The 26,949-nt window shown below is 28.5% G+C and overlaps 2 protein-coding genes across 2 annotated transcripts in view; one reads left to right on the top strand and one right to left on the bottom strand.

Moving 5' to 3' along the window:
• Positions 1-391: 391 nt before the first annotated feature.
• Positions 392-25,246, bottom strand: drk (growth factor receptor-bound protein 2 drk). The gene is made up of 5 exons (XM_067262470.1): positions 24,854-25,246; positions 14,113-14,210; positions 5,127-5,246; positions 4,749-4,914; positions 392-2,455 (listed from the first exon to the last, which is right to left on the bottom strand). The coding sequence occupies exons 1-5, from the start codon at positions 24,929-24,931 to the stop codon at positions 2,282-2,284; spliced, it is 636 nt and encodes a 211-aa protein (XP_067118571.1). The 5' UTR covers positions 24,932-25,246; the 3' UTR covers positions 392-2,281.
• scny (scrawny) overlaps positions 12,357-26,949 on the top strand; it is a 357,320-nt gene continuing 342,727 nt past the window's right edge. The window contains exon 1 of the mRNA XM_067262464.1: positions 12,357-12,368. The gene's annotated coding sequence lies outside the window, so the exon portion shown is untranslated. The remainder of the gene's footprint in view (positions 12,369-26,949) is intronic.

Below are 26,949 nucleotides of genomic sequence, written 5' to 3'. Positions count from 1 at the left end.
ATAAAATTTATATCAGAACTGAATCTACATTTTTAGCAGTTAAAAAAATGTTAGTATGATCACAGGAAGAAAATATCTATCTATTAAATCATCATAAAATTTCAATAAATACTCAAATTTTTCATTGATCAGATCTGCCATAAGCAACTGATCATAAGATGACATTCCAACAAACACATTAAAATGTTTGTTGAATTTTTTTTCTGGGGAGGATATTCCAAAGCCCAAAACAACTTGTGTTTATCAACTTTTAGCACATCTGTATCAAAAATTCAAATTTGCAACAATTTAAACTTTACCATCAGAGACGGATTTATATGTTCTATGTGATTTACTAATGTACCCAATCAATTAGAATCTCTCTACTATGTTAAAAAAAAAAAGTGACAAGTTTTCACGAAGAAAAATCAACTAAAATTTATTAGTTTATATTACAATTGTACATAATAAATCCCTAAGACTTGAAATTGATATAATTAATTTTACCACAATAAGCACAAACTGGAAAAACTTTCCCTGTCAAAAGGAAAAGTTTATAAATTTATTACAAACTGACTTGTTGAGTTTCACAATGCAAATTAATTGAAGCCTTTAAATGAAACTGACACAAAAGTATATACTGGTTTCCTCATTTTCGGAAGTAAACGTCTCCAATTTTAGCAAGAATCTTGACCGACGCTAAACGATTTTCGTTCGTAGGTAGGAGATTGCATGTATGAAAACAATACTTGCTATGTAACATCGTTGAATATCTCTCTCGAGAAATGGTGCAATGATTGTACTAAGTACAGTAAAAATGAATGCATTTCTTATTGAAATTTACATATTCAATAAAAAATGAAATATATTGGAAGGTATAACCAGCATATGAACTTCATGCAACAGAACCCCTCACTGTCAGGTTTCTGCACAAGATTCTTCAAAAAAGAGGAGACTTACGATAATTGTATGATGTCCGAACTGGAACGGAAGCTGAAACGCATGTCGACGAAGACCGGTTCCGTTAAATATTTCCAAAATTTAAATCAAAATTGTAAAAATTGATTAGCCAATATATAAATCAACATTATTCTAAAAAACAAAAAAAAAATTATTTGTTATCGAGTAACAAAATTGTTGTTGTGAAGCATCAATTATGTCATGTAAACAATGTGTATTTATAGTGTATGGCACTAATTAAATTGTAAGCCAATAATTACCACCATGATCGAAATGTATTTCAAATTATTACTTTGATAGTTTTATCATAGGAACGACCATACGTTGTGTATTTAATAAAATTCAAACACTTGCAAAATAATAATAATTATAAGTTCGAGTAAAATGAAAATATATCAAATCAAATCTCTTAAACTGACTTTAGTCACAACGTTACAAGAGATTATAATTAAAAAAGTAATGCATTTACTTGAAAAATTGAATTAATGCACTATAATTTACACATTATACAACTGGAAGTGTGATATTACAAAGTTGTGACTTATCAAAATGTGAATTTCAAATGCTACAATATAAGTAGTGCCTTCAAAACTAGTTTTAAAAATTTACATAATTAAAGAATAACAAACATTAAATAAGATTTATAATTATGAGCAATTATTAAAAAGAATAATTAAAATTTACAGTAAGCACCAAATTCATCTATTGAAATGCCTATATATATATATATAATACATGTGTTTTAATTAACATGTTTGCAGTGAACATGTTCGCATTGTTTCGTCATAAAAATGTAAAACTTTTTGTTCGCTGCAATAAGGGAAGAATTTAATCGTGGCAAAACATTCTCTGGACAACCAATACATATAATGAACACCAAAGGCTTACACTGAGTAACATACATGAGATTATAGTATCAATCTAATTTATCATAATTAAATGTTCTGTAAATACTGATAAACTAATTGCTAAAATGGCATATTATCATGCATTTGACAGAACAACATATAGCACCTGATAAGATTACAAGATAATTAAAAAAAAAATTTGCCAAAACAATGTAGAGAGCTCATGATTTTGTGTGTTTTCAGCTGTTTGTTTGGGACAAATACCAAACTGTCAATTTCAACAATCCAGAGATTCTATTCACAAAGAATATTGCATTTCTTTGGATAACATATTAACATTTGCCAAAATTTATTAAAATGATAAAGGAAAAGAAAGCACCCAAAACAATGTTCACTGTTGGCAGTACAAAACAAATAGTTAAGCTGTTTGAACATCTGCCAAATTATTTGAGTGTAAATCTCTGAAATATATACAGTTCAATCCTTGATGTTATTTATGTATGGTATGGAACAACATAGGTTGCAGGAAAATAACCTCTCTTTGATCCGATTTCGCCTTCCCACCAATTTTGGTCCGATCTATCGAGTACGGTAATAATGTCACCACGACGGAATTCCAGTTCTCCCGGTTCTTGTGGCTGGAAGTCATACATAGCTTGCACCAAAAACTGAAATAAAATGATATAAACAAACTTATTCTTTGCTATTTTAAATTCATTACACAATACAAATTAAGATTTTTATAATTTAGTGTATTACCTAAAAACATCTAAATGCCTAAAAATTACTTTGTATTGTAATTTACTTGTAAGATAAAAGCATAATACATTTTTGATTATTTAAAGATTGCATCTACACATTCTTTTCGTGATGAGTACAAACTGTTTAGTATATTAAAGCTGCTTAGCAAAGTTTGACAAAATTTTTCAAGAACTTCAGTGAGAACATAATAGATTATAATTTGTGTGCATAAGAACGTTTCTACATAAAATTAAAATAATATTTCTGTAAATGATGATAATATAAATAATTAAATTTCTTTTATTAGATATTTCACTTCAGTGATTAACTATTGATGTGAACTTAGATGATAAAATTAACCAATTCTGAAATTTCTTATACAGCAGTTTGATACTCTAATGGAACTGATCACTGATGTCTATATTATATTATTATGTATCGGTATTCTCCAGGGATGCAGAATATTTTCAGGACTTAAAATCTCCCTAAAAATTATTGCACACATAATAAGAAAAACTTACAAGCCAATTGATAATTACTACTATATAGTTTGAATTTTCCAGACAATTTTAAATAGGCCTACTGTATAATTTGCAGATCTGAGATGCTATTCTATTTTTGTGATTATTGTCGCAAATTTCTCTGGGACCACTTTAATTTTCTCCAAACTGCAATTGGATGTATTCTGCATCCATGGTGTTCTCCCCAGAATTTTTTTGCCTGGTGATCAATACAAACTGCCTGATGAGCCCATCACAAATAACCTTGTTCAAGGCAGAACAAGATTATTTATGTGAATGCCTTGCACGAAATACAAAACATTTCTATTCTGTGCAATAGTATCGAATTCCATTCGTTCAAATTTGAATTCAAATGAATGGAGTTTGATAACTGCCATGGTTTGAATATAGTAAAGCAAATTATATTTAGCTCTATAACAAATAGGGTTGGCATCCGACCATAAAACCTATGCCAAAACTACATGGAATGTCTGCTAGGCTACAAGTAAGTTACAACTGTGTTAGGGTGTCTCTCCCAAGTGATGCACGATCATGCAACCCAAAAACTGTGTCAAATGAGCTTGGGCTACCGAACCAAGGACAGGCTCGGCTAAAGAACTTAGTCCAGAAAGAGAGGAGAAGGAAGAAGAAGACAAGTATAAGAATATACCTTAAACATTGAATGGGAAGAGTAGAGAGTTGGTTGATCTTATGCAAAGAAGGAGAGAGAACATTTTGTCCCTGCAAGAGACAAGATGAAAAGAAAATAAAGCTAAAAAACTTGGTGAAGGATACAAGCTGTTTGTGAGTGAAGCAAATGAGAGAGGAAGGAATGGAGTTGGTATCACAGTTGATAAAGTTCTAAAAGACAGAGTCTGCGAGGTTAAACGAAGGTGCGATAACGCTTATAACTCTAAGTTGGACGTTGGTGGAATTTTCATTACAATTGTGTATGTGTATGCTCCTCAGCCAGGTAGCAGAGAAGAAGAGAAGACAAACTTTGAACAGATTTTAACCAATGATAATGTGTGTTCCTGTGAATGAGAGGTTAATTTGTGGGGGTGATTTAAATGGTCATGTTGGGAAGAAGAATGTGGAAAGAAGAGTTCTTGGAAGGTAGAGTGTGGAAGAAAGGAATGGAGAGGGAGACATTTTGTAATTATTGCTATTTTGTTTATACAACTGGTTTTATAAAATAATATATACTTTGTCTTTTTAACATTAAAAATTGAGATAAGACCTTGCTTATTTGGAATATGATAGAGTCAAGTCACACCTTTATTGCTTAAATGAGTAATATATGTATACTTCTCAAAGTTTATCAGTTAGAGACTATAAAAATCATCTGGGCAAGGTGCCTGGGGAGAACATTGAATATCACTTCTCCATAAACCAATAAATGTGTCATATTCAAAGTTTGTTGTTTATATGCATATTTGTGTAATCTCTTTGCTTGAATGGTCAACTATTTAATTCTCCTATCTTAAACATTTCCAGCATATTTTTTAAACAAATTTCAAAAAAAATCTTTGTACTCATTCAAGATTATTTACATCTTATAATTTTTGACAGAAAAATGTACTATTTTCCAATATAAAACCACTTAAAACCCAAAATTTGACACTTAGAGCAATGTTTATTTTTAATGCATCAAATATAATCCTGAACTGAATATTTAAATTTTTAGTTTTTATAATTTAGTTTATCACTACAAACATACCTCTTCGGGTTGCATATCTTTCAACTTTATATCCTGTGAACGACTAACTGAAGCAGAACGATGATATTCAACAAGCTCGTTCAAAGAATTAAATTTCACTACCCAAAGGAAAAACTTTCCTTGGGTATCTCTGAGCACCTTGAAATGCTGGACACCATCACCACATCTGCAAAAAAACCAAGTATGTCACAAAAATAAGAAGTTAACTAAAATTCAGATGGAAATTAATATCAGTACCTTGAAATATTTTATTATATTTTTATGAAAGGTTTGACTGTTGAAGGTTATTGAAACTTTTTAATAAAATGTTAAAATTTATTTTTCAATAATCAAACATTTGTTTTTATAGAGTTCGCAACTGAAAATATTTTAACTTACTTCACAGATAGAGAAAAATCTCCAGGTGAACTTTCACTGATACGTATCAGAAAAGCACCTTCGTGTTTATTTGCAAGAAGTTTTTCACCATCAGCTCTTGTAATCCTGCCATAATACCAACTGAAAATAATAGAAACATAAAACCTATTTAATATTTTGCAGTAAATAAATTCAGTAAAAACTTATTCAGTTATTATTAATTCAAACAGCAAAATTTACTGAATTATAATAAATCACAAAAGTCCAGATTTAACAAACCCTATTTTTAAAAGGATAACAAATTTATCCTAAAGGAAAAATTTAGAACTTTTTTATTCATGAATAGAACATGTTAAAAAGTTGAGTCAACGAGCTCAGCATTAAGTAATGAAAACACACCAGTTACATTAAACATGCCAAAAAAATTATACAATTAAAAATTAAATTTATGACAGAAACCAAATTCTGTTTTATGTTTCTAACAGACGTTACTAGCAGTATATATTACTCAATGTCCGTTACAATATTTTTATATATTTATTGTATTAACAATGAGCTTAACAATGTATGTTTTTAAAATGCATTTGATTTAATGGACTTTCAGCAATAATGAACACCTGTTCATTAAATTGAATTAATTGGGGAACAATTGTACTGTTAACTGACTAGAAAATTTAGTCTAAATTTTTCAATCAGCAACAATCTATTAAATTTATTTATAAATTTGGATTGTTCATGAATGATTTTTATTCAATCTCATAACGGGTAGGTATAGTACAATTATTATAAACAGTCATCATTATTACTAATAAATGATAAATTTTGTCATTGAAAACTGAATCTCAGGTTATTAAAATTTAAATCTACAAGAAAAAAAAAGAGATAAAAAAAAATGGATGTTTTTAAAAATGTATAATGTTTTATAAAATGTTAAAAAAAATTCTTTTGAATGTTAAAATTATAAAAGGGATGGATAACACTGAAAGTATCATTCTTAAACTTTATTCCAATATACAAAATGATCCATTTGGGATTTCATAAAATTAAATATTTTTAGCAAATAAAGTATTGCAATTAGAGATTACTAAATGTTATGTACTGTTGATTCCACACAGTCCCATATAAAAAAGTCTGGAGTGTCAAATATCAAATTTGCAGACCACAGGATGGGCCCACTAGGAGATGCAGAATATGTTCACGAAAACAAGATTTGGACAAAATTTGCAGTTTAAAAAATAATATTGCAACAATAGCAGCAAAAAACAGAATAGCATCAGAGTTATGCCTTTAGATATTAATTGGGAAAATTAACCAAAATACAGAGTTCGTGTTTTAAAAGAGAAACTGAAACATTTTATTTGTTTTTAATCAGTTCAGTCACTCATTATATTGCTGCCTATTTATCCTGTTATGTGCATGCAGTAGGGACAAGTAAGCTTGGTTCTTGAACCACAGTTTCAAATTTTACAAACAACAAACAGGGCATTAAAAAACAAAATCAGTTTTTATTTCCAGACTCTGCTATTTAATGGGTAAAATTTTGTGTCAGCTTGAATTAAAAAGAAATAATCACTTGTTCCCTGGCATATGAATTTGCAAATTAATAAACTGCAGTTAAAAAAAATTTTCTGAATTGTCTTGATTGATATGTTTATAAAATGATGGTAATGTTGAAATATATTTTAAAACATAAAAATATGGTTGCATTTACAAAAAACATTTAAAAGTTTTCATTATTACTATTGAGTTTTTGACTGACTAAGGAATAAACAAAGTTTTTGCAAAAAGATCATTTTTACAAGAAAATTGTACAACTATGATTGTCATAATTTTGCATTTCAAAAAAAATCTGTTAATTAGTACTCCATGCTAAAAATAGGTCATTCCTGGTATTGATGAGAACTTTAATAGAAATAAAATTGATCAAGATATTACGTCAAGTTTATAATTGTATGCTATCCTAAGATAGGTGCTTAAATTAAAGCATTTTTTTAATTTAAGAAGTTTTTACATTAATGTAAAGTTTAGTGTTGCACAGCAAATTATACAGTATGTCTACTTAATTATTTGCTTGATTGAATTTGAATTTTCCAAACTTTGTAGTAATAACGATTAACCGATTCATAAACTGTTGTTTTATTTTGTGAGCTAGTGTGAAATAATTTTCAGAGAAATTTTGAGTCCTAAAAATATTCTGCACTTCTGGAGCCACCACTGCCATACTGTTGGTCATTGAATGTGGCATTTAAAACTCTTGCACTCCAACAGCACAATGTGACAGAGCACAGCATCTTGCTGGAAGATGCTGTGCAACTCCCCTCTTGCAGCAGTTGTAGATTAAGGTACTACTGCATGATATCCAGGTATGTATAGTGTTCTCACTTCTGCTATAACCCTTCATATTTCCTTTTCCAAGGCTATACCCATTGGTGGAGGCCTTCTAATCCATTGGTAAATGTAAATGTATGTATAGTGTCCTATATGAAAAAGAACAGCCAATACACTTTGTTACAACTACACTATACATTGAATTTCAGACTTACTTGTTCAAGTTTGTATGAATGTCGATTTTCAGTACTCAAAATGATAGTGTTATGTATAATTACTCTGCCACTAATATGAAATGTGCTTTGTCAGAGAAAAACCCCACTATTTTAAGCATTGACTGTCTGCTTCCTTTGTCACACATCATGCTGAAAAATGTGTGATTTTTATCAACAAACATCAAATAGTTATTGTAACTGATTTAAATTTAAATAGAATTTCTTAACAAATCTTTCTTCTTTAAGAATTTTGTAATTTTAATAGACATAAAAATATTTTCATTTATTAAATTTATTGATTGCATATGAAAACGTGTATACAAGTTATACAGGGTGATCATAATTAAACCAGTAGGTGTTCAAAGTGCTCAGTAGACACAATTATTGGGCACATCTCAACTAAATTTGGTATACAAACTGTCCTGAATAAGCAGTTTTAATTTGAGAAAAAAAATTTTACTTCAAAATTCAGTTGCTATAGCAAAATTTGGCACTGCTCCCCTTAATGTGCCTATTACATTAGTTTTCTCATGAATTTCAAGAGTTTAGAAACAAAGTGCAATAACTTATAAACAATACTATTCAAAGAAGCCCCATAATCAAAAGTCACAAGAATGCAAATCCAATGACTGTGACAGCTAAAACATTGGAAATGATTGGCTAATCACTCTCTCATGCAAAATTTATCATTGCACTAAAGCTTATACATCTAAGCTGATGACTGTAATTGTTTACTTATTAAGTGAGTAACATGATAAAGTGACTGTTAACTTACTGAAGAATTATAAAAGGAGTGTTCTTCGCATCTGAAATTTGTTAGAAAACATATTTAATATGCATATTAAAAAGACATAAGTGCCAAATTTTGCTGTGAGATTTCAAAGTAAAATTTTTTCTCAAAAACAAAACCACATACTTAGGAAAATATATATATCAAATTTGGTGATTAGCCCAATAGTTAATTCTACACAGAGCTCTAAACATATATCATTACCATCGTACCATATTATATAGAAAAAAGGCAATCTTGTCATCAAATTATAAAATATAAATAAATTTATTTATAATTAAGAATGTAATTTTGTTGTTTATGTCATTTTTCTATTTCAAGGTAATATTAAATTTCAATATCTTGCCATAAATAATATTTTCCTCTTATAAAATTCATTTAAATGAGAGGGGGGGAAATTTCAATAATCAGTATAACATTCCAATGATACAAAATATTAATATATTTAAATATTTAGAATCCTTTTGATAATCAATTGTTTAATATTTTTATTATTCTGCATCTTTTAAAATCAGTAAAGAGTAAAGTAATTATTTAATTAGAAAATTAAATAAACCAAAGTTTAATAATTTTCAAAATTTAACAATTAACATAATAAAATAAAAGAATATAAACAAAATAAATATTTATTCATTATATTTTATATTATTTTGTTTATTTATATTTCATTTATATTCTATATTATATATATAAACTAATATATATACACACAAAAATATTGTTACAACCATAAGAAAATACCAAATACTTAAAAAGATTTATTAACTAGCCATGTTTTTCCTAGTGACATTTGTTTGAAAATTATCCAAAAATAGCTGGAATTAAAGTCAAAGTTTCAGTAATTTTCTTTATGTCATTTTGTTGAGTAGCTGAGTAATATTTAGCTCTAGCTGTTATTGACTGTCTCAACCTTAACTCCACAAAATAAATTTTGGTTTAGTTTAATAAAATTTGTACAATTGATGATGAGACAAGAATATGAACAAATTTTTTTCTATGTTTTATTGAATAAATACAGTAACAGAATGATCAATATTGAATAGGAAAGAAAATAACAGATTGATCAAGTCAACTGTTGCAACTATTCTCCAAAGAGAAATCAATCAACATTTTGACAAGACAAGGAATTTACTTGCTGACTTGAACAAGAAACAATAGAAGGAAGAAGAAAACAATTTTGATTATAGATAAAAAATTTCCTAGTTGGAAAAAACTGGACTAATTATTATGATTAAGGAAATCTTGGCATCAAATAAATGTAGTTAAGTCTCTTATAAAGGAAACTTTATTATTATTATTATTATGTTGGGTTAAGTGAGATATACTCGGTTAACACCGGTGGCTGTTAACCGAGCCGGACCAAAGTCAAGGCATAGTAACCAAAACAGAAATTAAAGAAGTGTATCAGTGTGTGTGTCTGTATTCAGGAATTTTCTCACAATATGACATGTATTCAATATAGTGGCCTTCTGTAGTGTGATGTATGTGTTTCTATTCATTTGTAATGTGCCCAGGCTTTTGTGTAGTGTGTGTGGTATGACACCTGTAGAGGAGAGAACTCCATACGATGCCTTATTTCCTGGGCGAGTTCTGTAAACTTGCTAATTTTTTCAGTGCATGCATTTTGTATATTGTGAGTGTTTGGAATGTATATGTCTATAATGTATGTGATTTTATTGTGTTTGTCAATGAGTGTGATGTCTGGTCTGTTGTGGTAAGTTGTTTTATCTGTGATTATGGCTCTGTCATAGTACATTTTGTGCGTGCTGTTTTCCAATACTGTCTGTGGAATGTATTTGTAATATGGTTCGTGGATGTCTACTAATTTGTGTTTCTTTGCAAGCTCTTGGTGTATTATATTTGCTACTTGATTATGTCTGTGTAAATAATCTGTCTGTGCCAAGAGCTTGCAACCAGAGGTGATGTGTTGTATAGTTTCTGGCATGATGTGACATTTTCTGCATGTGTCATTTGTGAGTGTTGCATCTTTGAGTATGTGTTTTCTGTAGTTTTTAGTATTTATGACCTGATCCTGTATGGCAATCATGAATCCTTCCGTCTCCCCAAAGAGGCATCCCCGAGCTAACCAGCTGTTTGACGCAGTTTTGTCAACAAAATCATGGGCCAGATCGTAAGGATGCCTGCCATGGAGTGCCTTTCGAGCCCACGAATGCTTAATGGTGTCTATGCTTTTTATATGTTGTGTTGTGTCCATATGATGTGACTAAGTTTAATGGTGCGTTATTCGAGTCTGCTAGAGTTACTGCTTTATGTAATTGTGATGTTTCTTGTTTTTTGTAGAAAAACTCTCGCAGTGACTGTATTTGTTTGTAGTGAAGGTTAACTATGTCAATCAGGCCACGTCCGCCATCTTTACGTGGAAGGGTTAATCTTTCTGTGGCGGATTTAGGATGATGTTGTTTATGCTTAGTAAGTGTAGTTCTTGTTTTCCTTTGGAGTTGCTCAAGATCTGTGTGAGTCCAATGTATAACTCCAAAAGAATATGTGAGTACTGGAATGACATATGTGTTTATTGCTTTAACTGTATGTTTTGCATTTAACTGTGTTCTGAGAATAGCATTTAACCTACTTTGGTATTCTTTAATTAATCTTTGCTTTATTTGTGCATGTTCTGTTAGTTTGGCCTGTTGGAATCCTAAATACTTGTAGAACTCGCCCTCTTCCATGGATTCAATAACGTCTCCATTTCCAAGTGCAAAATCTTCTTTCTTCAGGATTCCTTTTTCTATGTGAATTGTTTTGCATTTATCTAGGCCAAATTCCATTTGTATGTCCTTGGTGTATGAATGTGTGATTTGTAGGAGTTGATGAAGTTGTTTTTGTGTGGATGCATAAAGTTTTATGCCATCCATGTACATGAGATGTGACAGTGTAAACTGTGTTGTTTTTTCATGCCTGATATTGTAGCCATATTGTGTGTTGTTTAACATGTTGGATAATGGATTCAAGGCTAGGCAGAACCAGAGAGGACTCAAGGAATCTCCTTGAAAAATTCCTTGCCTAATAAAAATTTGGTTTGTTTGTATGGAAGTGTTATGAACCCTGACATGTAGTGTTGTTCTCCAGTGCTGCATAGCGTTTTGAAAGAATGTAATGAGTGATGGATGTATTTTGTACATGTGTAGAATATGTAGCAGCCAACTGTGTGGAACACTGTCGAATGCTTTTCTGTAGTCTATATATGCCATGTGTATGTTTCTGTGTTGTTTGTGTGCTTGCCGTAGAATGACTGAATCTATGAGTAACTGTTCTTTGCATCCCTTGTGATTTCTACGACAACCTTTTTGTTGTTCTGTTAGAATGTCGTGTTCTTCAACATGTTTGTATATTTTGTTTGCGATACAGGATGTCAATAATTTGTAGAGTGTTGGAAGACATGTAATTGGTCTGTATTGTGTGGAGTCTGTGGTATTGTTGTTTTTAGGTTTCATGTAGGTGATGCCCTGAGTAAGAAAATTTGGCATGTCTTGTGGATTGATGATGATGGGTGTTAGATGTTTAGCTAGTTCCTGGTGCAGGGATGTAAACTTTTTGTACCAGAAATTGTGAATGTTGTCTACACCAGGTGTCTTCCAGTTGTGTGTTCTGTTAACAGTGTATTGGAAATCATGTATGCTTATTTCAACACAGGGCATAGTTGGTATGTTGTGTAAGTTTCTGTTCTCCTCCTCGATCCAGCCTGCTTCAGCATTGTGCATGACAGCACTGGACCAAAGAGAAGACCAATATGTTCTGAGTTCTTCTTCTGTTGGTGTGCCACTGTGCTGTGTATCAGTGTTTGCTTTGTTATTAATTTGTCTGTAAAAGAGTTTTTCATTGTTTGTAAATAATTTATTTTGTTGTTTTCGTAGTGTACATGTTTTGAATCGTTTGAGTCTACGTGCTTTGGCAGCAAGTTTTTGTTTTAGTGTATCAATGTATTCTGTAATGTGTGTGTTGTGACGTTCATGTTTTGTGTGTGTTTTTATTTTCTTGAAAATGTTTTTGAGCTGTTTCCTTAATTTAGGTGTTATGTTGTTTTTAGTGTATTGTGTCATCCTGCCTAATTGCTGTCTAATGTCATTTATTTGTGTTTCTATTCTTCTCTGCCAGGCAGGTTTGTGATAGAATTGTGTTTTCTGTGTCTGTAGTATCATTAGTGGTAATTGTTGTATGTGTGTTATCATCAATGCTTGTTCCTGGATTATCCTGACAGGTTACATGATCTTCATTAATGTTAGATGTTTCTGTCTGTTGATGTATTTGATCAGCAACCTGTTGTTTGATAAGTTCAAGTATTGTTTGTGGAATAAGGTTGTTGTGTATAATTGTTCTTTCTTGATCAACAACCCTTTGTTCGGTGACAGTGAGATGAGGATACTGTTGTGTGAATCTAAGGTGTAGTTGTTGTCTGTATGCTGTCATGTTTGTTTCGAGTTTTGTGATCGTGTAGTAAGTACGGATGATAAACTCATTCATTTCTACCGTCCATTTCATCCGTTGGCATGGTTTTCCAGCCTTTGTGGTCTGTGGATGCATTGCCACAGAAACACCAAGGTTAGGTTGGTTCCTCACATCTGTTGAGGGCATTGCAGTAGCCATGCTTGGGCCGGTGCTGCTTTCGCCACCGGTAACCAAGGGAGACTGTGGCCTATTTTTCGAACGTGAGCCTCTGCCTAACTCACGAACGCGGACCTTGTTAACCCGGGCGACGTCCGAGCCGGTATCACATTTAGATCTGGTTACTACCATGATACATATCTCCGCAGAATGTGGGTGTGTGGTCACTCTTAGCTTCATTTTTCCCCATAGACCTTACTGGCATGGGTGTCCCTACCAGGAGCTTGTGCTCCAGCCTGCATTGCCCTATGGATCAGTAAAATTACTGGGCTCTCCCACCACGACCAGGTGGTGACCATGGGAGAGTTATTATTATTATTATTATTAAAATAAAAACTACTATAAGTTTTAGTACTGACAGTAAGTATAATTCTATCTATCTGCAATTTTTAAAATCTGAAATAAAATACTAATTTTTCAATTATATATTTTGAAATCTACAAACATGAATTATAAAGATTAATTTTTTTGCAATCACATTCTCGGTTTAAATAAAGTAAATAGATTTTTCTTTACCGTAGAAAAAAGTAATACATTATTTTGAAAGAAGTTATACATCAAAGAAATTGTTTTATTTACATCAGATATTACCTGCATCATTATATCACTTTGTGATTTATCATTTTTAAATACTTTATATAATGAGAAAAAAAAAAGACAAAAGTTGATTGTGGATAAATGACTTGAACATTCCATTATTAAGATTATAACCATTATTGAATATGATAGCAAACTTCATTTTTCATATTAAAAAAAACATTAAAATAATTTCTAAATTAAAATCTGATAAATTTGAATTCAGCCATCATATTTTATATATAAAAATTTTACAAATTCTGTTCCTGCTTCTTTATGAATTATTCAATATTTGAAAAACAAAAAAAATTTATCTGGAAATTATTTTCCAGACAAATTTTCATATCACTATGATTTTAGTTTTTAAATTTTTTAGATTTTCATTATATTAATACATTAAAAAAACAAAGGAATATTTGGATTATATCAATTTTTTAGCTGTTGCTACAAAGACCATTTAGTATTATAAGAAACTTACTCATGTTTCTTCATTTCTATGTAATTACTTGGGATTAAACCTTCTCTTCCATCTAATTCTGCTCTATACCAGTTCATATCATCTTCCATATTCAAAACCTAACAACAAATTTTACATTAATATACACAGTACAAAATTATGTAAATAATTATAATAATGAACAGAAATAAAAACATCACAATAATCAAAAAACCTTATCTATTTTTAAATAATTTGTTCAAAATTTCAGTCAGTAATAATGTTTGGATGACAATTTTACAGAAATCAAAAATTTTTTAAAATTATACTGACTTTTTTATTTTTGATAACTTTGATATACATATTAACTACATTATACGAAATTTTTCTGGAAAAAAATCATATTACATATACTAACTTAACACGTTACATGTATTATTACTTGTACTAATAGAATAATTAATTTAAATAGGTATTACATATATCATATATAACTATTTAAATGTAATTATTACGATTATCCCGAAAGATAGTATGGAGTCTCAGTGAAGTACATTTTTAAGAAATACTTTAAAATTTAACGAGATATTTCAAGTGTTATAAATTATCATTTTAAATTTTCTATTGATCAGTATGAATATGAGATATTCGGATAATTATTACGTCTATTTTGAAAATTTTTAATACATATATATTTTAAACGAATGTGGAAATCAAATGACGAAAAAATAATAATATTTTTTGTTTCCTGACAAATAAAGGAGGTTATCTAATACACTATTTGCTAATAAAATACTTTTTGCAATCCTCTTTTTTAAAAAATAAATTTTAAAATTCACTGCTGAAATTTAAAACTGGAAACGGCTGTATCTTAAATAAATTAATAAGTCTCTATTTTGTTTTTTCAGATTTTTGAAAACTTGATTATTCTTCAAACCTGTCATATGTCTAAACTAATAAATTGAATTAATGCTATCCGTCACGTGTCCTTTAGCTAAGCATAAACATAAATACAACTATATATAAATTATTACTCTGTCTTGTAATTTCTGCAGAATTTAAAAATAACAACATGATGCATCTTTATGTCTAGAGTGATATGGTGTGTTTGTGATTAAAATATTAAATAAGAAGTGATTAAAATTTTATAAATTACACATTTTGAAATTTTCAGGTTAATTTTATAAAGGTAGTTTGATATCCTGAAAGAAAAAGGCATTCAAATCCTATCTTTATGTTCTGATGGATGAACAATGGGGTTATAAATTTTATACCTTAAAATTAAATTTCAAAAAGGTGATGATAATTAGATATTTACATTTAATAAATATTTTTCAAAATAAATCAACATTTGAAAATCATATTTCAGCTTTATTTTAATTTGCAGAACTAGGATATCTAAAGCTATTCATCAAGCAATTAATTTTTTAAAATGTAACCGCTAACTGGCTAGCCTTAAACCAATAGCTGATAGCCCTGGTCAAACAAGTGACTAGCCGACTAACCAATGTCACAGAACTGGTTAATAAGGAAATAGCAAATATTTTCAAAATATAATTGAATTATTCTGAAAACAAAATATAGAAGAAGGACAGGATAATCAAAGTAGAATATTCTAACACAAAATCTCACAATTTACAAAATAAAATTTTTTATTTTGCTAAATCGATTTACGTACTTTAAGGAATGTTTGTCCCTATAATAATTGTAAGTATTGGGCATATAATTTTACATTTTATATCTATTCAAAAAGCAAAATGTAAATATCACAACAAAACCAAATTTAAATAGATCTATATCTCACTAACCCTATGAATCTTTGCAAAATTTTAACTTATCACGAACATTTTCGGTCCCCTTAGGACCTTCTTCGGGTGGAATTCTAGTAGAGAGAATCTTTCTGTTTTTCTGTTTTGGATGTGTTCCAATTTTAAATAGATCATCTCAGTAACCCAATGTATTAATAATTAACCAACCAACAGCCAAATTTTGGCTGTTAGTTGGTTGATTATTGACAACATTGGGTTATTGAGATGATGATATATTTATATATATACCATGCCAGGTAAATGTGTCAGCTGTCTGCATACCATGTTGAGTAGGCCATGGGCATTGAATATGTCCCTAGGCAGTGCCTTGGTTAACTGTTGGATGGTTATATCCAAAGTTTAAATGTGTCTGGAAGGAAGGACTCGCTCGGAGGTCCAGGTGGCATAACTGGTCAGCGCACTGCACAGTAAGCGGAGGTTGCGGGTTCGATTCCCGCTCTGGACTCATTCATTTCTTCCAGACTATTCTAAATTTCTAAACTTAAAATATAGTTTCTACTTCAGTTAAGAGATGGTGCTTAACATCTACCTCTAGTTATTCATATGTTATAAAACGTCAAACAAAAATATCAATAAAATCTTGTTAGAAATAACATTACGGAAAATATTTAGGCATTATGGATTTGATTTAAAATAAAACTGGTCATATTCATTGATATTATAACACTCAGTCACTATGATCATGAATGAAATAGAAGGATTTTAGTAAGTAAGTCCCTCAAAAAGGAATATGATGGCAAAGGTTGCATGAAATCAACCTTGGCCTGGATTCACGAAGTTCTTGTAAGATACGACATAGCTTCTTATAACTTTGTGATGTTGGCGAGATACTAACACATCACAGCAATTATGAAAAAACAGAAGGAATTGGTAACGAGAGTGTCTTGATATCCCTAGTGACTGTTTCTGTTTTAATAGAGCCAATATGAAAGAGTTTCTTTTAGAATTTTCTCACTGCACATGGTATTTAATCAGTGATCTGAGGAAAGGTAGCATTATATTTGTTTAGAATTAAAAATGGATAGTAATTAGTTACTTTTAGATTAATTATTTATATGTATAATAGAAGATACCTAAAAATGTAACTGATCTAGGTATAGAACAAAATCTACCTAAAATTGATACTGGTAGTTATATTAATAGAAATATTGAAGAAATTTCAAATAAATTGATAAACTAATAGTTTTTTGGCTGAAAAAAGATAACATTAAATTATAATGAATAAGATTTTTTGCAGACGACATTCTATATTTAATGAGACATTATAGGATTTCAACTTAAGAATATCAGTACTGTAGTGAATTAATAATTAACATCTTTCTGGTTTAAAAATTCATTTATTTGATGAAAATAAAGAGCTACAAGTATTAATCAATAAATTAAAGAACTTTTTAAAAATAAGAATTTATTTCGTAAGGAAAAAAGTATATATTTATTAATGAAACCAAATTGAAAAAAGTTTTGCTTTTTAGATAGCAAGCTATAAAAGTAACTCAAAATACAATGGAAGATGAAGAATGGCTAAGGCAACTGATAGACTTCAAATCTTAACCCTTTCCCGGCCAGGGTACCGATCTATCGTTACCCTAATTGTTTCGCAAAACGGCCAGGGTACCGATTCATCGTTACCCTGTTAAAAATCGATTTTTATAAAATTTATCGACAACAGATGTCAGCACTTGATGGTATCGTCTTGTTTATCGTCTGTTTTACATATTTTTGTCCAGGTGGTGTTCTGTCGATTAAAAAAACTTTTAATTATCGATAGTTTTTCCTTAATTTTTCATTTTCTGATTATTTTTTATTTTATTTTTAGCATATCTATGCAATAATATTACTATAATAAGTTCATTAATGCTATAATAAGTTTATTCAGCTATAATATGTTAATGCATCATAAATATTCAAGTTATGACCTTCAGTTCTGATATTTTATATATTTTTTTAATTTTTAATTTTTAATTATTTTTTAAATTTAAAATATCCGAAAATGTTACATCTATTGCTACTGGTAATCATATGTTTATTACGAAAATAAATAATCTTGTTTGATATAAAATGAATAAAGTATATTAGTTCATTATATTAGTTGAAAGCAGAATAAAGTTCAAATTTTAAACAAATGTTTGATATAATGTGCGATAATTTCACAACGAATAAACGTACATGCATAAATGTTATATCAAATTGTACAGAACAATATTCTACGTTGTATTGGCTCAGTGACAATAAGAATGAAGTAACCAGGCAATGTTAATTTTGACAAATAGTAACAAATTTTCAAGTTTGAATGTCAGTTATCATATATTATTATTTTTTTCTCATAAATGTTTCAAACAAACTTTATTGAAATATGTCATATTTAAAACTAACTATATTGATAAATATATGTGATTTTTTTCATATGAATAAAATAATAATTTAATTTTTAGTGAATTTTTAAAATAATATTGCCTGATTCACCTATTTTGACCTTGGCCGTTTTACAAAATAAGGGGGCGTGGCAAACGGCAGGCTAAGGGTTAACTATGTGCAAAAATAAATATCTAAGAAAAAACAAAACTCTTCTTTATTGGTTCAGATTAAGTAACAGTTTTTTCTTCTTTTGTGTACTTTTGTATCTCTTGACAATGAGCCCAAAAGCAAACTGACAAGTGATCTGTCTGTCTAGCATCTCCTGATCGTTTTCTTAAATTAACAACAAAAACCGAGAGTTATACTCATTAACTAAATCAAGACTTTTGAATACAATAGTTGACAATAGTTGATGTGAAGGATGAACTTTGATGTAATAAAATTAAGAAAATTACTGACATTTAAAACAGTATTATATAAAAAGTTACTGATACTATTATATACAAATCAAACAGAATAAAATAAAACAAAATAACTTCAATAGTGAAAAGGATTAAAATCATATTCAAATTAGAAAATAACATGTCCTAGCTTCAATGAACACACAAGAATAGAAGGAATGATAAATGTTCTGAGGAGATAAGAAAAAAATTGACAGATTCCCTATCTAAAAATTATTCATAAGATACAGAAACTGAGAAAGATGAAATCTATGCACTCTGTCAATGGTTCAAAAAGATTACGGATGAAGATGGAAAGAAAGATGAGGTAGAAACTTATGCGTCACCTTTTTTCATTTATTAGATTTTAAAGTTATTACTACTAAAATACTTATAATAATATAAAATTTAAATTAAAAAACTTCTAATAATTTAGAAAACAAAAATTATAAATTAATGATATGCTAATTTAATAACTACCTAATAGAAATAAAATCACAAATTAAAAAATATTTTTTGATAAAATCTGTGAAATAATATCAGATGATTTCAACAAAATGCTTTAAATTGAGGAAATGGAAAATATAAGCAAGGAAAAGTATCCATCTGAATCTTTTGGGCAGCCTGTTAAAACTCAAAATCTTAAGCCCATCAAGGTTCTTTTGACAATCTTAACTGAATGAAAAAATATCTTCTGAAACTTCATACTGCTACATGGCATTAAAGAACATATCAGAGTAAAATAACAAAAACGCAATATCAAATCTTTTAAAATAGAATTCTGAATATTAAAAGCTATGAAATGAATTCCTTAAGTTTCATTCTAGGATAGTGGAAGAATAAATATGATGATTCAACTATTTTGAAAAAAAATTGATTTCATCCAAATTAGCCAATTAGAGAACATTTACAGTTTACATGTTTATAAAAATAATTTAGCATAAAGCAGAAATGCATATTTGTCAATCTTTACTTTAAAAGGCAGAAAAAGATGTAAATAATTAATGCAATAAGCTTAAGTCTATAATACGCTGTTTTCTTAAAACAGATTCTAGGTTTTAATATAATTTAATACAGAAGATTGAAAAATATTTCAATTTCAATTTGATAATTTGACAATTAATAATAATAATTATAAACTAAAATTATCATCACAGAAAAATGTTTAATCATCTATTCTTGCTTGTAGATTTTACAAATAAAAAGACTATTTTTTAAATAGACAAGTAAAAAGATCAAAAAGTCATTTTACAATAAAAAAAAATTATTACTAAATAAAAATTGCATTCTATCAAACTTTTGAATCATCAATTCAAAATCATAAAACATACTTGATATCTGTGAAATATACATAGTATTTTTGACCATTTAAATTTTGCTACAATTCTTAATTATAGACAAATACTTTCAAGCTTACACATACAATTAAAAATAGAATATAAAAGTAACAGAATAAGCTACTTATAAATGTATTTTTACTTAGAAATACTTGTAATATTTAACTGTTTTCAATTTTAATTTAAAATATTATGAAATTCTAAATATAATGGTTTACAAAAGAAATGTAATTAGAGTATATACATATTTAGTAATTATACTTGATTTGAATGAAATATTGATTTAATCTATCCAATTAAACTTATTAACAATCTAACAAATTTATCATTATGGAATGAAATTTAGTCATCTATTGAATATTTAACAATATAATATTTTATATATTTAATATATTATATGTTCAGAAAAAATTGTTCTGAAAATAATTAAACCTAAATATTCAGTTGATAACAACATTCCAAAATGTAGTTTAAAACTAATTAGTTTATAAATATATTTAATTTAGCAAATTATATTCAAAAATGAACTATTCATAAGTTTAATATTAGCTATACTGAGTTATGACAAGAATAACTTTCTATTATCCACAACGTATTGCAAGTAATTCTTATGCTGTATATATTTATTGTCCTTTAGTATTGTGCATTATAGTACAATATATGTAAGTGATTATTAACCACACTGTAATCTCCAAAGCATAGTTAATAATCACCAATTACATATACTGCATCATAAATGATAAGAGATAATATATACATACAACATAAGAATTATTACTCTTATTACTATTAAGAATTGACAGGTTTGGTGGGAAAATGGCATATCTCACAAAAATACCAAAAAGCAAGTTTTTAACAAATTGGATTTTTGCATCATTCCATCTAAAAAACTTTCACGGTTCAGTTGCATGTCCTATTTGATTTGTACACTCACATTAATAAAACATTGCATAATTAAAGTGTTGGTGAATTGAAACATAAAACATTCTTTTTCTTGAAAATTTCCTAACGTGAAATATACCCTTTTTCCACCAAGCTTGTCAATTATGTGATTTATTGCCCAGAGATGTAGCCATAAGGAGCAGAGAGCAGCATTTTTTACATTTATGTCTTCTGCTTCTCATTGCCATACCATAAAAGTTTAAAAATAAACAGTATAAAAAAAAGTCGCAAGTAGTTGACCATTAGATGAAACATAAAACAGGCATGTCAGACTAAAACATTACACTACATGAATAGCTCTGAGGTAAAGAAAAATAAAATTTAATACTTATTTGTGTTCAGTGTTTCCTTTTTTTTTTTAAATTGAGCATTGTGGTATATTACTGGTTTGCATATCATATGCAAGGAGCTGCCATACCAATATGGCAACTCAATGCACAAAATTTGTTGTTAGTGATCTTTGGCTATTGTGTTTTTACAATAGTCTACCAACCTGCTAAGTCTATATAAGTCAATAGAGAGGAACTTCTCCATACAAATTTCTGTATTACTATCCACTGGATCACAGTTTTTAGAATAATTTATCACATGTTACAAAACATCTAAACTGAATTAACTACATTTATAAATCCATTCTTATGTTGTTCTTTAATTAAAATGGTAAAAATTCTCAAATGAGTAAAAACAATGTATGCTACTTTTTTAGTTATTTTTGTTCCTAACTTCTCTCTCTCTTCATTTTATTGTTTTTTCTTTTTCTCTTTCACATTGGACAAACAAGAGGACAAAATTAATTATCATCATTTTGCATTATAAAAGTAAACCACAAAAATGGATCTGGCAAATCTGATATAATACAATCGACGAACTTGATAGTTACAGTATCTTTACATATTACACTATTAATTAAAAATATTTAATGAAATTTATAGAAAATTGCTGTAAAATAATAAAAAAAAGTAGTTTTCAAATTACACTGTTTAATATATATGAACAAAATATCAGAAATTATTTCTGCTTATATTCAAAAGTTTAGTTTCAAATTTCACCAATTCAAAGGATAGATTTAATATTAAAAAAATCTTTTGCTTTTTTTTATTTATAGTGTAATCATATTTAATATTAAAGAATGAAACAAATGTTTTCATATCAGTACAAAGCAAAAACAAAATTTCCTCATTATCTATAAAAGATATCTAAGAAATATTTTGTAACTAAATATAGCTGATAAGAATGGCAAAGAAACTGATTCTTTAAAACTTTAAGAGTAAAACTGATTCACATTAAACATGAAGTGAATTAAAAATATTAATCTGAATATTTGAAAATTTAACATATTCCTAATTTGCCATTCTGTATTGAATTTAAATTGCAAATATATCAATCTAACTATTTTAACTCAGTAAAAACACAATTATATTTAAAATTGGATATTTTTTTTTCAGTATGAATAAAAGAGATTATCAGTAACGCAAGTAATAATCTAAATGTGATATAATGCAGTCATCCATGCACCAAGAGAAAACATACAAATGAACGAGATTTTAATCATTAAATCTGACTTATTATTATAAAAAGTACAATTTCATAAAGAAATTTTAAAATGCTAATAATCAATTATTTTAAATGCTTGATTAGGTATAATTAAGATAATAAAATATCCATTTCTGATAAACTATTTACAAGTTCATAATTACAACAAAGAAAGAAACTTTCAATATATCTAATTTCCTATATAATGAAATAATGGTCATACTCATGACAGATTCTTACTTCTATTAAATTTATCGGTTCCCATTATAAAAACTGTTAAGATTATTAATTTGATAAAACTTTTATATATTTAAGAAAGATTACATGATGAATATAGTTAGTTATATTGAACTTATAGAATATATATATATATACATACACACACATATGCCACAACTAAAATGATAAACTAAAGATTCATATGATTAAGAACATAAATTTATCTTTGTAAAAAATTATATTATAAAAACTTTTACTGAAATGATTTCAACAAAAATAAAAATTTTAAGTGTAGATTGCATTTCATTAAAGCATTTAAAATAGCATTATTAAAGATGTCTGTACATTGTCATGTTCTTTTTGATGTATATGGAAGTCATCAAAAGTAAAAATTCTAATTTTGGACTATATATAATTTTATTTTGCAGTTTTTGAAATATCATCTGTTAAATTTGTAAAAATATTTTCTATAAGCTGTTTCGTAAATTTCTTTTCTAGATAAGCTGAAAATTTACTACGTACAATTCAAATATAACAACGTATAAGATTAGTTGAGAAACAAAATTAATACATTTACACTCTTTATCAAAAATCAATTAAAATGCAAGATAAGCAAAAATTTTTTACAAAATCATACTAGATTAAAATTTTTGATAAATTTATGATACAGCATGATTACTCGGTTAAAAACTCCTGAAAGTAGATATAGGGTAGACGTACCAGTTTTGACCAGTGTAGTACCAGTTCTGGCCAGAAAACAAATTTAACTTAAAAATATAATCACAAATGAAACAAACTTTTATTGTTGACTGTGTGAACAGTTAATAATAAAAGTTTGTTTCATTGGACAGATTTGAATATGTGGTGATTATATTTTTAAGTTAAATTTGTTTTCTGGCCAAAACTGGTACATCTGCCCTACTACATTCTTTTTTCAATACAAGCAAAATAAAATCCTATTAAAAAATAATTATGCAGGCTTATTAACATAGGCAACAACAAATATAAACATTTTTTAAACGAAAGTCAATTTCATCGAGAAAATCCGAGAATAAAATCCATCTCGTAAACAAAGCGTCGACAAATATATATCACACTAACCTTATAAAGCTTTGCAGAATTTTTTAACACATCGCAAACATTTTTGGTCCACCCTAGGACCTTCTTCAAGCAGAGTTCTATTTAAAAGATTTAAAAGAAAAAATTCAAAAGGAAATTAGAACGCATCGGAAACTGATTAGGATGGAATTGCACCAGAAGAGACTTTCTACAATAGAACACCCGAAGGTCCTAGGGTAGACCGAAAATGTTTGAGATAGATTAAAAAATTGTGCATAGCTTTATAGGTTAGTGTGATATATATTAAAAACCTGAGAAAATTTAATTAACAAAATACAGATGTCAATAAAAATTAGGATAAAGGAACCTATATAAAATAACAATATAGAGACATGGAGTAAAAAAAAAAAAAAAAATGGGTAAATTAGTGAAAAACTGGGATACAAATATCCGTATACAGTAGAGTCCCGCTAGTCCGAACACATTTCGGTCGGCGGGGAGGAAATTTTTTAGCCGGCAAAACATACGTTTTGTTTTGTATTTTCCAGTCGAATTTAAATACGGTATTAACGGTACAAAAAGATTTAGAACTCCACGACAACAAAAGAAATTGTATTTGGTATTAATGCCATACAAAATTAATAAACGAGCGTTCGAAACAGCCTATTAAAACGTCGGATCTATACCGTACTCGCACACAAAAACAGAAACAAAAGTCATCGACGGCGTCGGATCTACATAAACCGGACCAGTCTCGCCGCCGGCTTCCGTATTATTTCAATTATCCGGCTAATCCGAACCGGGCTCGGTCCCGATCGGTTCGGACTAGCGGGACCCTACCGTAAAAGACGGAACTCCACAATACTTCTTTACCATATAATATTACAAATATAGTAAAAAAATGGGTAAATTAGCAAAAAATTGGAATACAATAATCTATATAGAAGATAAAATCCTATACTTCTTTACCACATAATGTTACAAATATAGAGCAAAAAAAAAGGGTGGAATTTATGAAAAATGATATTGATATCAGAAGAGATGATATGGTAAAGTATATCAAATTCACCTTCAAAACTTGTCCCTTTCTAAAGCTGAGTTCATCATCGGCTGTGGCATTAAAATCGTGTTTGGCAATCGCTTCCATTCTCCAGGTGGATTCGATGAACTGAATATTACGAAAAAGACATAAAGAGGCTCTCTCACTTCGCAGCAGCTGTACGATAAGACTGCGTTCTTTCAGGAACTAGTCGCTGCCCCACCTGATCCTGCTCTATCCACCGATCCACTTCTAAGCACCGATAAAACCTCAAATTTATTCAATTTCTTCCAAACGATGTCCGCTCCAATCGAAGATTAACTCAGTTTACAACAAACTTTCTCTACCGTAATCGAAACTTCTTCGAAAAATTACTTTATATATTTAACATCAAAATGGTGGCTTTCGCTATCCGCGGATGGAAATGACACACCACTGACGTAATATCACGCTAATGTTTAGTTGTAAAACGTTTTTTAAAAAGTTTGATTAACTTTTTTATTTTTTACATACGGTTAACGAATGTTTTTTATGCGTTTAACTATTTATTTTTAATCGTTTCGTTTATTTTTACTTTATAATTTTGGAACTATTTCCGGTGGCGTAGTAATACTCGAGTTTTAGTATCTTTACCATTTGAATGTCATCTGGCAGAGACAATTTAGGAAATTCGCACGCGATGCTATTAACTTGCGATAAATCGTCGAATTCGATATGTTTTCTTGCATTTTTTAACGTGTTAAATATATAAAATTGATTAAAATATTCTTATTTTATTCGAAATAAAGTGTATAATTCAATAAATATATATATATATATATTTTATAATCATTTGCTTTCATAAGGGGATGAGTAATTCTTAACAAATAGATTGGTTCTACATGGGAAAGCAGGATCTGTTTCCCAGCTCGTATCTATGACTAAACAGTATTAAATGAGTAAAAGAAGAAAAAAAAAATACTTATAAAATAAATATTTTTTTTGCCTAATTGATTTCTATTGACTTTAATAATTAGAATGAGTCATTTAAAAATTGGACTATGGACGTGCTCTTTGACATTTCTTTCATTAGTCACAGATTTTTATTATTTGAAAACATGTGTATTATATATATATAATAAAAAGTTGAAATAATCTTATATGCGATAATAGAAAAAATAAATCGCATAATTAATTAATATTTTGTTAGATTTTGAATCAAACAGTACATTTATATGAATAAATTATATTATATTTAGCTAATAATTTTTTGAAAATATATTCATTTGTTTTAATAATAGAGAGTATATATTACGTGCTTATGAATATATTTTAAAGATTGTAGAATATCCTGGATTATATGGTTAAATTTGTTTTTGAACTTATGATAACGATTGTAACTGTGGTATATAAATTCTTAGAAAATTAGGTAAGGCCGTATCCGTAGTAAAACTATCAATTAATGTTATTTAGATAACCTTAAATAACACGAACTATGTATAATTTTGTCAAATTTGCCATAAATATTTTTATTCGTACTTTGAAATCAATGAAAACAATATCAGACTATACGTAAACTGTTTTTATGAATGGATATAAAAATGGTGCACTTTTGTGTTATTATCAGTCAATAAAACTGATTAACTGATGTTACTTAATAATCAATTGTTATAAACAGGAAAGAGTACTGTACACATTATAAAATATTTAAATAAGAAAGTAAATTATATTAAAATTATATTTAAAATAAAGAAACAGCATTTTTATTTTAGAAAATTTTATTGTAATTGTTTTTACTATTTAAATCTTATTTATTATAATTTCTTTAATGGTTAAATGATTACCCAGAATGTTTTAAACCTTCTGTGTAATCATTTAAAGTAATTATTAAAATATTTAATTTTGATAAGAACAATTATTCAATTTTACATTTACAATTACAATTTAACATAATGAATGAAACAGTTTTGAAATATTAATTTAGAATAAAATTTAAAAATCAAATCTTGATCTTTTAGTAATATAAAATGAAGTTTTGTATAAATATCTTTAGAGTAAATTGAAAGAGTTTTTTTTTCGACTCTCTTCGCCCTGTGGGCACAAAGAGGACCTCGTTTAGCAAGCCTATTATGGATTCGGCTAGGCCC

Source organism: Centruroides vittatus, unplaced genomic scaffold (genome assembly GCF_030686945.1).
Source record: "Centruroides vittatus isolate TY-2023 unplaced genomic scaffold, ASM3068694v2 contig_1477, whole genome shotgun sequence".
Taxonomy (NCBI): Eukaryota; Metazoa; Arthropoda; class Arachnida; order Scorpiones; family Buthidae; genus Centruroides; species Centruroides vittatus.
The sequence above is the reverse complement of the archived record's forward strand: the minus strand, read 5'-3'. Positions and strand labels throughout refer to the sequence as shown.

Bases quoted from the DNA above. Each gene is read 5' to 3' on its own strand.
- drk (XM_067262470.1), bottom strand. From the start codon at position 24,931: ATGGAAGCGATTGCCAAACACGATTTTAATGCCACAGCCGATGATGAA. The intron at 14,211-24,853 runs GTGAATTTGATA...ATTTGTTGTTAG, and splicing joins GAAAGGGACAAGTTTTGAAG to GTTTTGAATATGGAAGATGA. The intron at 4,915-5,126 runs GTAAGTTAAAAT...GTTTTTTTGCAG, and splicing joins GATTTTTCTCTATCTGTGAA to ATGTGGTGATGGTGTCCAGC.